At 44.2% G+C, this 16,629-nt stretch overlaps 1 protein-coding gene across 2 annotated transcripts in view; it reads right to left on the minus strand.

Moving 5' to 3' along the window:
* Positions 1 to 16,629, minus strand: part of BTBD11 (BTB domain containing 11) — a 168,072-nt gene that overhangs the window by 61,633 nt on the left and 89,810 nt on the right. The window contains exon 2 of one of the 2 annotated variants that reach the window (XM_042890504.1): positions 8,587 to 8,736. In XM_042890504.1, coding sequence (XP_042746438.1) covers positions 8,587 to 8,736 — 150 coding nt within the window. Of the gene's footprint in view, positions 1 to 1,544; positions 1,624 to 8,586; positions 8,737 to 16,629 lie in introns of those variants that run through there. The other variant, XM_042890505.1, reaches the window with a different exon arrangement.

Consider the following 16,629-nt stretch of genomic DNA (forward strand, 5'->3'; position numbering starts at 1 on the left):
AATTTATGCAATGCGAGCCAAATGAGCCGCCACACCAACTGTTGTGCTGGCAGAACTGGGGAAAGGAAGACATCACATCGTGTGGGACAGACAAGAAACGAGCAGCGAGGCGGTGGGACGTGCGGGCGTGCTTGTGTTGTGAATCTAGGAAGCCAGAATTGGAGGGAAGGCTCCTGGAGCACAGCAAAGGCTGTGGCAGTCCCAGGATGAGCTTGGCAGCCTTGAGGAGAAGCCCAAGCTGGGCCTGTCTGCCAGCAAAAGGATGAAGAAAGCAGGGCTGCATCCACCAGCACTACAGCCTTCCCATGACTACAAGAAGAAGGGCACCTCAGTGCTTTTTATGAACTCAAGACCCACATGCATACATTTAATTTAAAGATTCAGAATATTATGTAACATGCATGCTGTAACACGGGCCTGGTTTAAGGCCATACTGAATATTTAAGGAATAGCTTCACTGACTGCAAGTCGGAGATGTGATGTGACAGGGAAGGTTAGGCTGCACGGGGGTGCTACGTTCAGCAACCCGCAGCACGCAACTGGAATGCTCCAGCCCTCTCAACAGTGACCAGCTAAACATTTTTTGACAGTGAATGCCTTCAGTAAAACCTGTTACCATCGCTGTTTTTATTTTAGACCCCAGTGCTTACAAAGTAATGTCTGTTTTGCATTGTTTAACAGAGAATGGGGAAAAAAAGCAGAAAAACAAGAGGAAGAAGGAGGAAATGAAAGATGTCTAATATCCCTGTTCTGACAAGCGTCCTGCAGGATTTTATGGTCTGGCACAATGGACTTGATCTTCCAATCCCACCTGCTCAGGAGCAGGCTCGGGGATAAAGATGTGCAGCCTAAAATGTTCAGCTGTGTGCTTGCACAGCCATGCCTAAGCGGTGAATGATGCTGGGCTGATCCTTGCTGAGCCACTCCCAGTGACACCAGTCTCTAGTTCTTCTTTTTCCAAGAACAACTTAGAAATACTATTTCTACACACAGTTGTTTGACCTGTGTCATTCCTTCAAAGCTCAGGGGAGGGAGGAGAATCTCTGGTGTCACTACAGATCTCTTCAGGTGTGACACTAAGGCTATAAGCTGTAGGCCGTATTTATGGAGAACATGTAAGAACATATTGCAAGCAGAACACATTGGTTCAGTAACCATGGTCTGACCACCCCTCCAGCTCTTCATGACTCCACTGTGTGTGTTGGCCTGCTCTGGAGAGTCATGCCCTGCAGTGGGGCTTATGGACAGTAAGCATTGTTGCTTCACAGTGTTCCCTGGGTGAACATGTTCTCCTTAAAGAATGGGACAGAGCCACAAGCTGCAGTTCTGTCCATCCTTCAGACTGTCTGCATGATCAGGAGAAGTTTGGGATAGAGAGCTGCACTTCAGACACCAAATTCCATAGCACAGCCAGCAGTTTCCAAAGCTTGCCCCCTTACAGCACTGTATAACCAACGGATATCGAGATGTTACAATCACAAAATAAACAAGAGAGTTAGGCAAAGTGGACTGTGATAACAAGAGAGAATAAATGGAAGGCTTACCCTTATACCGGGCTCACCACAAAGCACCAGAAGGGGGGATCTCCAGACTGGTAGCCAGCTCTTAAATAGGTCCAGGAGGGGTGCAGCCTGGCTCCACCCCTTCCAGCAGCACAGTGAATTGCCTTCACCTGTGCTCCTCTGGCTGACTCATGGCTCGCCTCAGGTGATCAATCAGAGGTTCAGGCCGTGACTCAGCAGTTCCCATACACAGCACACAACTCAGGTTCAAATTCCTTTTCTTGATATGGATTCATCTCACAGCTCAGCGTTAAGGCTTTGCATCTACAGCATTTGCTCAGGGCCAGCTCTAGAGAGACTGTGTTGAAAACATGAATTATAACCCTGATGAAAAAATCGAGACCTATCCAGTTAGATTGCTATCTGGTAGCCATGGCATCCTGCATCCTCCCTATACTATAAGTGAAGTCTCTCTCCCTTCCTGCCTGCCTGTTGCATCTGGTTTCTGCATCAAAGTGATGTATTGCTACAGCTCACCCAGGCGTCTGCCTGTGAGCGCATGAATGCAGGTGAATACAAGCAGTTCAACAGTGCCTCTTGTATGACAGCAGAGTGCCTGCAGTCATCTGCTCAGTCAGCTGCCCAAAGCATCCACACGTTTATGATTCCAGCTACACTGCTCCTACATGTTTGCTCTGCCTCTGGAAGTCCATCCATCTGTATGTCTCGAAAGTCAGCTAAGCAAGAACTGCTTAAGCAAAACTTTCCCTGAGATTATTTACTGGAGGTCTTTATTATTAACTTCCATCTGTACTAGGAAAGGAGTCAGCTAGGCTGGGGGCACAGAAGAAAGTCTATCACATACCCTACTGTGTGCACGCACATGTATATTCAAACATGGAGCTATGCTATTCTTGGCACACAGCACACTCCAAACCCAAGAGCCAGATGCCTGGAGCTATGGGTGCACTTGGGGTGTCATAACACCCAGTCACTGGAATACCCCGCCAGCTGCAGAATCATCATCAAGCTCACCCTGCAATAATCTCCCCATTTCTGTCTGCTTGCCTACAATGCCAGCATTGCGCCCGTGTGTGAAATTGCTCCCTGCTACCCCAGCCAATTTTTTGTTTTCCCAACAGTCACTTATCTCTCCTACAGAAAAGCAGAGGAAGGAGCTGTGGTCCCAAGCTCTGAATTTGGTACCAAAAGAAGGACCAGTACACAAGCAGTGTCAGCTCCACTGTGCCTCCCAGCAGATCATTTAACCTTTTATCTCGTCTTATCCTCCTATCACAAGAAGGTTCTATTTATATGACAGAGTACATGTTTGTGTGCAATTTAGTGTTTGTAAAGCCTTTGAAGATAGAAAAAACGATTGAATATATCCCATTAAAATGCCACAATAATAATTAAGCCTTTTCAACTTTACATACCTATTATAATAATATTCTTATTTTCAAAATCTCCTATCCAATGAGGCAAGCATAATGTTTACATTTGACTCCCCTCATACAACGTCAGCTCCAAACAAAACAGCCTTTGACTCAGAAGTTCATCTCCTAACCTAAGGCAGAGCCCTTCACTCTGCCTTTTTGGACCACCATAATTGGATTTTTCTCTGGCCTGACATGAACCAGAATTAAGAGCCCCATGTGCCTGAGGAAGCCAGGCCAAGCATATTCACTCTGCCCCAGCTGACTGCCTCTGCTCTGCCTGTGGATGATAGCAAACCTGAGGAAAGGAAAATGCTGTTTTAACAGTCTGTACCTCAAAGGTGATTTATGCAGGGGAGTCCTGAGCTGATTTGTTGGGTTACTGGGGAGAGTGGTGGAGGGCTGGAGCTCCAGAAACCTCCATCCACCAAGGTGATGACTGTACTGTCAGCAGTGACAGCTGTATTGCCACATACAGGAAGTACCCACTGAAGCTGTCAGCTCTATGGTCAAACTCTGCACTGAAGGGAGCACTGCTATATGAATTGCAGGACTCAGCCAGTATCTCTGCTTAGCTGTGCACTGCACTGAGTGAAAAGAACTGCTAATCAAGAAAAGGCTCTGGTCTTTCTCTACAGCGCTGCTTAGTCTAAGAAAAATATTTGACAAACAGTGCTTTTCTTCTGGCAGTAAATAAGCACTGCACTTACAACAATTCTCCTTCAGACGCCACCCTTCCAGCAATCACCTTTATCCCAATATTTGCTTAAGCCTGGATTTTACTCTTATTTACAATATAGGAATCAATATGTATGGCTCCTGCAGCCCTCCACCCTGTTAGTTGTACAGGATTGAGACTAGATGAAAAGACAGGGGAAGGGATGCTGACTTTCATCATCTCCTTGGCTGGGGCTGAGAGCAGAAATGAAAAACAGTGTTGGTATGTACAAGCACATTTCTACTAACACTTGAGCAGTAAAGCTTCCTTTCATCCCTAAAGTGTGCCAAGATCTACTGGGAGTCTGTTATTTTGGAAATGCATACATTCAGCACTGTGGAGGCACGGAGGGGATGATGGGGAAGAGTAGCATTTTTCCAATGGTGAAAAGGAAAACCTCACTGAGACCCGAGTGGTGATGCAGAGGAAATACCAGCTTGAACATCAAAGTTGGAATCTGTTTAAGTTAAACATCATTCAAAGGCTATGAAGTGCTGAGATCAGCAGTGTTTAGTTACATATTTATCTTCAGACTACCCCATTTTAAAATCAAAACACCTACTCATCCCAGTTAACACTCAAGAGCAATACCTCCCCATTACCAGTCACCACAGTTTGCACAAGACTGGACAGCCAACTTCTCACTGAGGAAGGCCAGAGCAACCTGGCCATCCCTGGACAAAGCAGGCCTCAAGCAAAAATCTGCTTCTGTCTAAATAGGAAGGAGATTAAAGGGAAAAACTGGAAATCCAGAAGAATTCTCGTAGTCTGGAAATATTTTCTCTAAGAACAAACAGTGAAATACTGTCAAACTGCTCTTTTAAATCCTATTATTTCAGCTGTGCTTCAGTTCTTCCCAATGTTCTCTATATAATAAGCGTTTCAAATGAAATGACATTATTTTAAAACACACTGTAGTAGGCAATTACAATTCCTGAATACTAAAATGGCAATATAACATAAGCAAAATTTACTGTTGTTCCTTAACTTTCTGCCATGTTCATTATATTTTAATGAATAAGGTTTCACATTAATTTTTCAAGCCTTTTCCTCAGAATCACATATTACCTCAGTAATTGTGTTACAGAATTAGGTCTCTATTTACATTCTCCTCTTGAATCCTACAGACAAAACCTTGCTTTGATTTTCCATAGGTCAGCAGTATTACTTCTTACTTTCAGTAGAGCACCACAGAGCTAGCAGCACTGCTCTGCCATGCTAGGACATCCCAGAGACAATCAGTGCCCAGGCCATTGCGTACAACCTGCTGACTATGTGAGAAGACAGCAAGAGGCAATGCCACACAGTAGTGGCAAGTGGGATCTGTGGGCACCAGAGCAGTGTCTGTAAGTTTGGATACACCTGAGGACACTTCACTGAAGGTCAGACTTCTCCTCTACAGTGGACTGTGTTAGCGTTCCTCTACAGTTGTGCTCACCAGCTCACCATTTTCCACGTTCTCTCTTACCTCTGTCACTCCTGAGGAGGCACAGTTCACCTAAACAGCCTTTTCTAATGTGCTAACAGCAAAAAAAAGAACAAATGCTAATATCACAGTCCAGATGACCATGAATATCACCCACAGGTATCACCACTGAAGGATACTGAAGTTTCCAGGCAAGGACAGGAAGAAAAGGAAATTTTGGACACCTCCCACCTATCCTGCATCCCCCTTGGTGGATGACCATGCCCAGTGGGATGGGCACACTGCAGCACAGAGATCCTGTCAGCATGCTCTGCAGATCTGGGGCTGAAAGGCTGCTGGTTGATACCACCAGAAGATCCTGACAAATGGAACCAATCGAGGTGTGCCAGTTTCAGGAAACGTGAAGCTGGCAGAGAGATAAAGAAGTTCAGTTGTCTCCAAAAATGTCCTCAAAAGCCCTTACCACAGCATTCTAAGAAGCAGTTCCTCATTGGCATGACAGTAGATACAGCACTCGTCTGCCACAGCAGACAATTTCTGCATTACTTAAAGGAATGACACAGCCAAACCAAGTAGCTTAAACTGCTGTAAGTGACACCAGTAATTCATTTCATGCTGCAGCCAAAAGGTGAACGTTTTCCCCCAGAAAATCTTCAGCCCTCCCCTGCATAACCAGCTGTCAACTCTTGACAGAAAAAAAAGAGGAAAGAAAAAGGGAGTAAGACAATGGGCAATAGACAACATGAAGGTAGCAGACCAGAAGGTGCCACACATAGGAGAAGGTGGGGATGTCACACAATGCAATGCTTTTCACTTATGATAAGTAACTCTACTTTCCACCTGGGACAAAGACTGGGAAGAAACTGAGAAGTCCTGAGCAGAAATACAGATGCTGGCCAATAAGCAGGCCCTGCTTGCCATCTGTCATAGATTTTATTTCCTGTTCTCCATGTCTCCAGCAGCTGGTCACACTGCTACGTGTGAGCATGCTGGGCAGAACCAAGATTCAGGGATGTCTTTCCTCCAATGAAATGTACATGCATTAAATCTAGTTATTCTGTATGCTCTCAGTGCTTTAATTATTAATGTTGATTAACTACAGGAAATCTCATTCAATTAGAATCTTTTTTTTTCCCTCATCTCTGAGATAGAAGTAAGTTTCTCTATTGAAAGATCACTCTGCCCTTGTTCCTTGTGCAGTTATGGAGAACACAAATTAAATCCTAACTCCTGGGACACTGCAAGCCATGAGATGTTACAGGCACATACTTGGGTTCTACTGTTCTGTTACTAAAGCAGGTCAAGCTTTCATCCTTGCCATTCATCCCTGGTTTCATCCTATTCCTCTCTTCACAGCTACTATGCTCTTAATTCCCTTCTGTTTCAAACTTGTGCCCATTCACTTTATACATCCCCACAACAGCAGGGGCTTTTTCATAGGTAACGCTTCCCTCACATCCCACTTTCTCCATGCCAGAACTTGCTATATCCCCTTCTCTCCACAGCACCAATTCTAAGGCTCTACAACCCCTACCCCACACCGTGACAATCAGATATCCTCCTCCACTTCCCCAGTTGATGCACTGTGATGCCCAGATGTTCCCTATGGCTCTGCCCTGCTGCTGCTTCCCCAGTCTCCCTCCATAGCCATGGCTCGCTGTAACCTCCAGATGACAGCAAGCACTGATTCCAGAGGCAGACACACAAGTGCTGAACAGGCAGGCAGCAGTACCCCTTATATCCTCACACTTTCCTCTGTTTAATGATTTTCCCTTAAATCCACCACATTTTGCTCACTGACACCCAGCACCTCTCTCGATGCTTCAGAATTAAGTTTTGAACTCTGCACCAGCATCGCTCCACAACACAGATTTCTATCCGCTTGAACAGAAAGCCTTGCAAGCTTTGCCAGCTACCACTACTCCTACAGTTTCTTCCATGGCATGCATCTGCTTGCAGAGGATGGGGAGGTGCCCTCACTGTTGTCCAGAGGGCTTTCTGGAGTGCTGTCAGCCTGCTGCATGCCAAGCTCTCTCTGACAGCTGCATCTAACTCCCACTGAGGCGCTGTGTTCTTCAAGTTGGCCACCCTGAAGAGTGTTTTGCCTGTGTTTGGAGTCAACAGACACATACAAAGCAAACCATATTCACTAGGGGTGAGGGGGTCCTAAAGATCCTGGGTGTTCTGTTGTGTATAGAGGTACAAAATAGCCCAAGATGAGGAAAAAAAACAATCTCTGAAATATCCACAGATCACATACTTACTAAAATATAACCATACGTACTTTAAGAGAGGGAGAAATATCATGAATAATTCACTTGGCACATGGAAAGCACTGTTGTGTATTTCATATGTGTGAAATAAATAAGCAGAAATTACTTAATTTGAATAACACTGAACACCTGATTCCAGAGACTGAGCAACACTTCACGCTAAGGCATGTAAGAGCTCTTGGCTTGTTGACATTTCACCAGAACAGAGGAAAATTAGCAAGTTGAAAACAAATTTATATTGCGGCTTGCAGATAAATATTCACAGTGTATCCACTAGGCTCCTAAACAGCACCTAACTTGAGCCTTGACATTATGAAATGGCTGCATTTCATTGCTCGTGTTGTTACAGAAAAGGCTGAGAAATTGTACCTGAGATGACAATGTTATTGTTTAGTGTCAATCATGCAGAATCCAACATTGAGAACAGTAAGTTGAGCTGTGTGTGTTTTTACATTTGACTCTACAGTTTCTCTCCAGAATTTTGAAGTAGAGCTCAGGAAAACAAAAAAAAACTCTTTTTTTTTTTTTGAGCATCTGTTTTCCCACCCATAACTTTGTCTGTCTATACAGTAAATGAGACTGGAAGGCTCCTTTACTTATAAAAAATCCCAGTAAGGCTCTTCTGCTAACTGTAAACTCCATGCTGTACGAGGATTTCCATGGCATTTGCCTCCTGCCATCAGAGCAGCCAGGTAGTATTCAGAAAACCATAAATAATTTATCTGTGCTGTAATCGAAGCTTTCAGATATAATAATCAGGCACATTTCTCCAGAAATGTTTTGATGAATAACAAAGTATTTATCTTCCAGGTGCTAATTAGTCTGATTCGGGTTTGAGCAGTGTTTTTTTTTTTCCTCTGCTAAAACTGGAAAAGCAAGGGACCTCTCCTGTAACATAGATGGATGTAGCTCTGCTTCAGTCTGTGACTATTATGTCACATCTACCTTTTCTTTAAACACTTCTAGGATCTCTCACCTTTAAAAACAGGAGCAGTGTGTGCAAAGAATCTGCAGTCATTGCTGAGACTTCTTTCCTCCTGTGGCTCCAGCTTCAAGTTTCAATGCCAGCCACATAAACATGGGAGCATAAACACGGCTAATGTCTGCTCCGCTGTCTCCTTCAGTGTTACATGTGTGCTCCTGTCTTCCCACTGCACAGCCAGGCAATGCAGGTGGCTTTGTTTCACTCTGAGGAAAGAAACCCAAGCGCTATGAACAACCTCGTACTTACTGAGCTCGGCAATGCTCCCCACACGTGTAGCCAGTAAAGACTGCTCGATGGTCCTTAGCTCGGACTGGCTGAACATCTGCACTTCCCCAGGCTTGTTTGACCGTTGCTGGTCTTTGTGAAGGTTCAAGCTGTCCGGCAAGCAGAGAACACCTACAGTGAATAAAAAAAGAAAAAGAAGCTCCATGTAATTTCAGTCACTACTGCTGTCACCACCTTGTATTCGTGGAACATTTTAAGGCTCATGTGAGTAGAGCCCAAAGACAATAAGTATTTGTAACTCAATGTCACAGATGACTCATGTTCTCAGAAGTGGCCCTCATTAACTCTTCTGAATGTCCTCAAGTCACTCATGATGTCACCAAGGGATAATGCTTACAGAAAACCCCATGTATTTGCCCATGGTGGAGTCAAGAAGGTTCCAGAGAAGCCTTCTGGAATCTACTTCAAAACCATGATATCTCAGCAACGGAATCCTTCAGGATTGACTTTAATATTATACGTAAGAAGGTTGATACATTTACAGGATTTTCCTGTATGGGGAATTCCACTGACAGTTGCCAGAATAATAGGCAGCATCAAGATGCCTGCTGTGTCATTGATGAGTTTATTGGATTTCTTTTGTAAATACAGCTCCTGACAACTGAACTGCATAGATTTCAAAAGCCCATCGTGCAGAAGCCCTAAAAGCAGCGAACTTTGATGGGGAGGCATTGATGCTGACATTAAAAAAAATTTACAATACACATCCATGAAGGCGCAAAAGTCAATTTCTGCCACGATATCTAAACCCTCGGGGGCAGACAGAGGGCGTGTGTTTGTTAGTCAAAATCACTGTCATGCTACAAAACATGTAGCAAATGCTTCATTGCCAACCTTGAGTAACAGATACATGGAAGCCCAGCCTGGACAGTAAGCTCTCTTCCCGTCCTGAGCTCTGAGAACATGCAACTATGGCCATGCTTATCCACAGTATTGCCTTCCAAATCCTTCTGGGACCACACAAGTGGACACCCCTGGGAGGTAGTGGGGTTGTACCTCTTCATGGCAATTAAATTCTATCTTATCTCTGATTGTGGAATTTGCAACAATTTGCTTTGAAAATAAGACAAAGTAGGAAATGTATTTATTTTTTTTAATTAGCTTGTATTCTTCATTCCTTTTAAGCACAGGGGAGAAATCCCCCTTAAAGACCAAGAAAGCACTTTACAAAAGGCTTTAAGAAAAAGGTATGTATCTCATATCTTCAGGAAGTAACCGGTGACTAAATCTATTAATCAGTAATTCTGTTAGTATCATAGAATCATAGAATGGCTTAGACTGGAAGGGACCTCAAAGGCCACCCAGTTCCAACCTCGTGCCACAGGCAGGGCTGCCACCCACCAGATGAAGCTGCCCAGGGCTCCATTTGGCCTGGCCTTGAATGGCTCCATGGCTGGGTCATCCACAACTTCTCTGGGTAACCGGTACGAACACATTTTAAGTCCCTTGCTGAATGGCTGCCTTAACCCCTTCTTTATTTTGGTAACAACCCACCAAACATCACTGCTTTGGAGCACTGCAAGGCCAGGCAATCAATGCTCCTGGAAAATGATGTTTCTCAGACACTTTTTTAGCTCCGCCAGCTTCACATACATTCCCCTCTCTGATTGCAAACAGTCTGGTCTAAGTTCTCTTGCAGCATGGACCTAAAAACACCCATCTTGAGAGAAGAGAAGCGGTGAAGGCTCAGTGAGCACGTCCTGCATGAAAAGCAGGGGGCACACATTGGAAAAAACAAGACCAAAATCCTCACATCCCACAGCTGTAGATAGCAGACTGAACCTGACCCCATTCCCACACAACAGCAAGACTGGGTCAAATGCCTCAACAGCCTGTTTGAGCACTGGGGATAGAAGAGCAGTGGCAGCCATTAATTCCAGTCCTGATTGCAGGGCCAGGGTTGTGGCCACTGCAGTCAAACAACATGAGTAGGGAGGGGAGCTGTGGGCAGGGATACAAGGCATCTGACACAGCAACAGGGACTGAAGGATTAAAAGCACTGAGGTAAGGGGCAAAAAGGGGCAGCAATGAAAAAATATTAAACAAGTAATCAAAAATTACCAAACAAGCTTTTCAAATTCACTTCTGATCACTTAGTGTTTGCCTTGAATCAACACTTAGCATGATATTTATATTCTGTAGATGTGCAGATCTTGAGATGTTCAACACCTGGATTTAGAATGCAGACTTGCCTGCATATTTTAATAAGTATTCTCTCTCGGAAATGTTTCTCATTTATTTAGATTACTCTTCATAATTTTAATGGATAGAAATTAAGACAAAATTGGAAGAGTCTTCCCTGAAGAAAACAGATGTGTAACATCAAATACTCTAAAAGACTTCTAAAAACAAGAAATAGTACAAACAACTGTATGTCATCTTTAAAAGAAAAAGAATACCCAACAAGAAAATAATTAGTGAAAATACATGTTGAAGTGTGTGTGGGGAAAAAAACCAACACAACTGTTTTAAGGTACCTTTATGAACAGGATTGAAATGGTTTAAAATCCTAAGGTGCACAGGAAAGCGGTCTCAGAGTGATGGGCAGTGGCACACAGATATTTTATTCTCAATTTAGTCTCTGCCTGTACCCACAGCCGCGCTTCCCCTTACAAACAGCCCTGATGATTAATTACTCTGTTCTGTAGCGAGGGGAGTGTATTCTTAGGTTTTCAGATGAAAAGTGCAAATGAAATGCAAAATGTACCATTGTTAGAAAACTTAGCAAATTATAGGATATGTCACGCCAAAGGGTTTTTTTCACTTGAGTGTGACATGATTAAAGCCATGCAATAGCCAAACATCTGATGCTTACACGCCAGCTTCACAACTATAATTGACCACAGCGGGTGACCAGTGGTGTGCTGGAAGATTTTTTTATAACTCTCATCATTTTGCTGGAGAGCATTTTCTTTTTTTGCCAGAATGGAGAGAGGGAATTCTATGCTCGAGCACACAACTCTGCCACTTTCCTAGCTTCAACTGTTTTCCCCAAAAACAATTAAAGAAAAGTTACTGAGATGCTTTTTGGCAGAAAAACTTGCTCTATTTTATCAGTGTTTCATGTAAAGCTCAAACTTGCTGATGAATGAGTATGGAAGGAAATTGCTCCCTAGCAAGAAGGGAGCATGCTGAATTGAAGATGAATGCAAAAAAAAAAAGGTAAAATCTTTGTGATTATAAATGTCTTCTTCATATAAATAGAAACATTTAAATAGTCACCACCTGCTTTCACTGGCTTGGCTACAGTTCAACCTCCTCACGTTAATTCCCTGCTGACTGGCGTTATTCACTTGCTTTGTCAGCCACAACTTCAGCCTCACTGCGCTATACTTGATGCACAGGTAAGGATCTCATGTTTCCAGCAGCCTGAAAGACAGGGCATTTTCCCTTGCTTTTTTTGCTCTTTTGACTGTTGCTGTCATTCCAAGCCAAAGATTTCTGTGCAGTATCTTCAGAAATAACTATAATATCTGTCTTTTCTCTCTCCTGACATTGCTAAATGTCCTTCCTTTCTGCATGGTTACTCAGCCCTGTGCTCTTCTTTGCCCATTGCTTTATTCCTCATCTTCCTTCCAATTCACTAGAGTAGAAATCAAGCTGTCTGTTCTAGCAGGATGAATGTGGGGCCAAACGCGACATGCCCCTGGCTGCTCCATGTCCATGGTGATGTACGGCAGCCATACGTCGCATTTATGACTGCTATGAATCACTGGAGCAATGAGAAATAACCAAAGCATTCCTGTGTGTTTGGCTTTTGTCACATCTTGTCATGCTTGGCTCTAAGATTCTTGGGGCAGGTATCTGTCTAAAGCATCCAGAATGGATCAAACCCAACCTTTGCTTTATAAGCTGCTGTTTTTTATTTGCCCTTGGCCTCAGCTTGCCTTGCAGTGTGTAGGTAAAAGACTGCAGAAAAACAATAAAAATACTTTAAAATCAGCAGCATGCCAAAAAACTCCCAGTGACAAGCTCTTAGTGCTCTCCTCCCAAATCTTCAGGGAGAAAAATACAGCCATCATAGGGAAGATCCAATGAACAATTAATACACTCTACATTTTTCCTGCCCTCTGGGCTCAGTGGAAACATAAGCCGGAGCTCCCCAAAGACCTAAAAATCTCAAACCAAAGAAGTATTGCACAGAATTGACATTGAAGATGCCTGAACTTGAGGAAGCAACAAGTTTTTCAAAACCTCATGCAATGTCTTCTGAAGCCAGAGGTACCTGGTAGCTCCATTCTGGTTTCCCCACGCAAATTCCCACTTGTTGTGCTGGGAAGGCAGATTTTAGCACAAATACATGCACATTCTTGCACGGAGCTGTGGGTACAGCCCTTGCAGCATGGCACAGGTGTGCGCATATCCCACTAACATCCCACATGCAGTGCTGCACAGCAGCCCTTGGCAGAAATTGTCCCAGCGTCTCAAAGATCTGAGGACCCAGAGCAGATCTAACACTGGAAACAACAGCAGCTGGGAAACCTCCTCGGCTCTCAGGGCAGGAGAAGCATGGGTTTGGGTAGCCCAAATTTCACCTAAACACAGAGAAGGCATCAAAAAAATATAAGCCTCCTCCACTGTTCCGCTATTTAGACAAGTATCTGCATTTATTTCTCTGCCAGCTGTTGCAACTGTTGCAAAACAGTTGATTCCTGGAGTGCTGGCACCTATAGCGCCCATATGCCAGAACTGGCAATAGGGTTTCACATCCACTGCAACATTGGAACCTGGAGGCTTCCCACAGTCTGTTGTTGTGACTACCCAGCTATTTTCACTGGGCAAAAGCAGATCAAAGGGCACAATGGTAAAAAATTGATATGTACAGTCTTTTGTACACACTCACTACATCACCACGAATGGCCACACAATGGGAGAAGTAATAAAATGGCAAGTCTGTTTATTTGGAATGGGAAGCAATGTTTTGGGCAAAGCCATGTTACATCCTTAAATGTTTTGTAGTTCGGTCCCCAACCTGCTTCCTCAGCTAAAGAAACAGTTCAAGCACTAAGTCCAGCTCAGAATAATGAGAGACTGAGAGGAGAGATTTAGACCAGATATAAAGATTTTTAATAAAGGTGGTGAGGCACTGAAACAGATCGCTCAGAGAGGTGGTGCTTTCAGTTCGGAAAGCAAATGGTATCCTGGGCTCCATCAGAAGAGGGGTGGCCAGCAGGGACAGGGAGGTGATTGTCCCCCTCTGCTCTGCTCTTGTGAGGCCCCATCTGGAGTGCTGTGCCCTGGTCTGGAGCTCAGAGTACAAGAAAGACAGGGAGCTGTTGGAGAGGGTCCAGAGGAGAGCCACCAAGATGATGAGGGGACTGCAGCACCTCCCCTATGAAGACAGGCTGAGGGAGCTGGGCTTGTACAGCCTGGAGAAAAGAAGGCTGCGGGGTGACCTCATGGCAGCCTTTCAGTTCCTAAAGGGAGCCTACAAACAGGAGGGGAATCAACTCTTTGAAAGGGTAGATAACAGCAGGACAAGGGGAAATGGTTTCAAGCTTAAAGAGGGAAGATTTAGATTGGATGTTGAGGGAAGTTCCTTACAGAGAGAGTGGTGAGGTGCTGGAACAGGCTGCCCAGAGAGATTGTGGGTGCCCTGTCCCTGGAGGTGTTCAAGGCCAGGTTGGATGGGCCTTGGGCAGCCTGGTCTGATATTAAATGGGGAGGTTGGTGGCCCTGCATGTGGCAGGGGGTTGGAGATTCATGATCCTTGAGGTGCCTTCCAACCCTGGCCATTGTATGATTCTGTGAAGTCAGGCAGAAGCATTGCAGCTTGGTGGGTGATGTAGTGATTGGAAAGTATAGCGGGGCTGTTAGCTCTGTGCTTCTCTGAAGACACAGCATGCATGCATGCTTATAAGGTGAGACATCAGAGGCTGAACCCCGAGGATGAAAACTGAGCTGTAATCTTGTTTGCTCTTGTTTGAGAACCCTCCTCCCTGAGGTCCCTTCCAGCCCGGGCAGTTCTGTGATTCTGTGATTCTTTGGTGGGTGCCCTGTTCTTGGAGACATCCAAGATCAGGCTGGAGGGGCTCTGAACACCCTGGTCTAGCTGTGAGTGTCCCTGTTCATTGCAGGGGGGTTGGATTAGATGGCCTTTAAGGATCCCTTTCAACTGAAACCATTCTATGATTCTGTACAGAACCTAAACGTGCAGTTCTAGTTACTGAAAGCCTGAAGTTTCTGTTCAGTCCCTCCTATTCTTACCAGTCACCGCAAACTCCTTTCTGAAGGTCACAGTTATATTTCACGAGTCCAGAGGCATTTGATCAAGCTATTACTTGAGCACACAGAAAATCAACTGTGTATGATCATAAGATCATGCAGGTACCACTGAATTCCACTTGCTATACATACATATACACAAAGAGGCAAACCAAAGGTTGCTTGCATTTCAAATTCTTTGTCTTCTCTCTCCTTCAAATCCTAGGTTAAAACAAAACAAACTTCCAGTGACACTAAATTAATATAAGTGCTCACTAGACAATGTGATTCAAATGATCTATGCAGAGGCATCTAGCAGGAACCCAACACATATTTGTTAGTTTTGACTAAAAATATAAGCATTGTAAAGACTGTAAAACGGTTTTTTGCACATTATTATTTTTTTCCTTTGAGAATACTGCTATATGTGAATCTACAGTCGAGACAGAAGATGGAAGGTTTTGCTGCTGTTTTTTTCTTTAAGGGCTCCCACTTTTAGCAGAAAATAATTCAAAGCCTCTTTGATATCTCTATCTATCTCTTACATCTTAAGCAAACATACATATCTGGAAAACTTCTTATACTCCCACTTCATGGATTCTTCCATGAGTTTACAGAGATTAAGAGTGCTGGGATAGTATTGGGCAAATCGCTCTGTAAAATGAGCCTGAAAATGGTAGTTAATCTGGAACTGTCCCCAAAACTCAGTGCTGCTCACTGCTCCAGTGAATGCCAACCCTGCCCAGGAGGACTAAGTTCACGGGTTGGAATTCCATCAAATTACTTTAATCATTTGACTTTTTAGACCAGAAAGTTTTTAAGTTCTATCACCTGCTCTCATAAAATCTCATAAGAACTTCAAGAGTTCACAAAACATCCAATCAGAAAATCCCTTTTATTCCACAAGTACCAAAATATTTCCCAGCACCAGGGAGCAACCTTGCAATCTACAGCATAAAGGCCTACTGGAAAGTGAAAAAAGGACAAAAGCGCAGCCAACTACCTTTACAACAGCAATACACTTCAGCGAGTGTAAACCCCATACAGTTGATATTCTCACACACAAAATCTCTCTCCTGAGCCCACGCTTGGCTGTTGCGGCAGCCACAAGTACGTTAGGAAGATGCACTATGCCACAGATTTTGAAGCATGCCATGGAACATCGATGCAGAGAATACAGAACTGTAGAATATCTTCAGCTGGAAAGGACCCAATAAGGTTGCCCAGAGAGGATGTGGATGCCCCATCCCTGGAGGCATTCAAGGCAAGGTTGGACGTGGCTCTGGGTAGCCTGGTCTAGTGGTTGAAATTAGATGATCCTTCAGGTCCTTTTCAACCCAGGCCGTTCTATGATTCTATAATTCAGTAAGGATCACCAAGTCCAACTCCATAAGATGGTGAATTCTAACTCGTTCCAACTATGCAGAAGCTTCCTCCAACTTGGGTTGCCAACAGCAGGCAACCTGCACCACGACTCCTAAGCTCAGTCTGTCGAACTGACAGGCAAGACAGATGGAAAACATCTTGACTTCTCCTTACAGAAATGAGACTGTGGGGAAAACCTTAGTGCTTATCGTTATCAACCAGTGCTTTCAGTTAACTGAAGGCCTGGAAAGTATTCAAGGCCAGGAGTGCAAAGTGTCTTCTTTCCACGCATTCCAGCCTGGTTAAATAACAGGGAGTGGCTTTGCGTGGAGAAAATGCAAAGCACTTGGGAAAGCTAGAAGGTGATAAAAAGTTTCCAGAATCAAAGTCACAGGGGAGGCAAAGCAGCCCAAATGAGGAAATGTGGGACAGGCG

The sequence above is a fragment of the Lagopus leucura genome, unplaced genomic scaffold, assembly GCF_019238085.1.
Source record: "Lagopus leucura isolate 7727_CA_CO unplaced genomic scaffold, USGS_WTPT01 Super-Scaffold_100159, whole genome shotgun sequence".
Classification (NCBI taxonomy): Eukaryota; Metazoa; Chordata; class Aves; order Galliformes; family Phasianidae; genus Lagopus; species Lagopus leucura.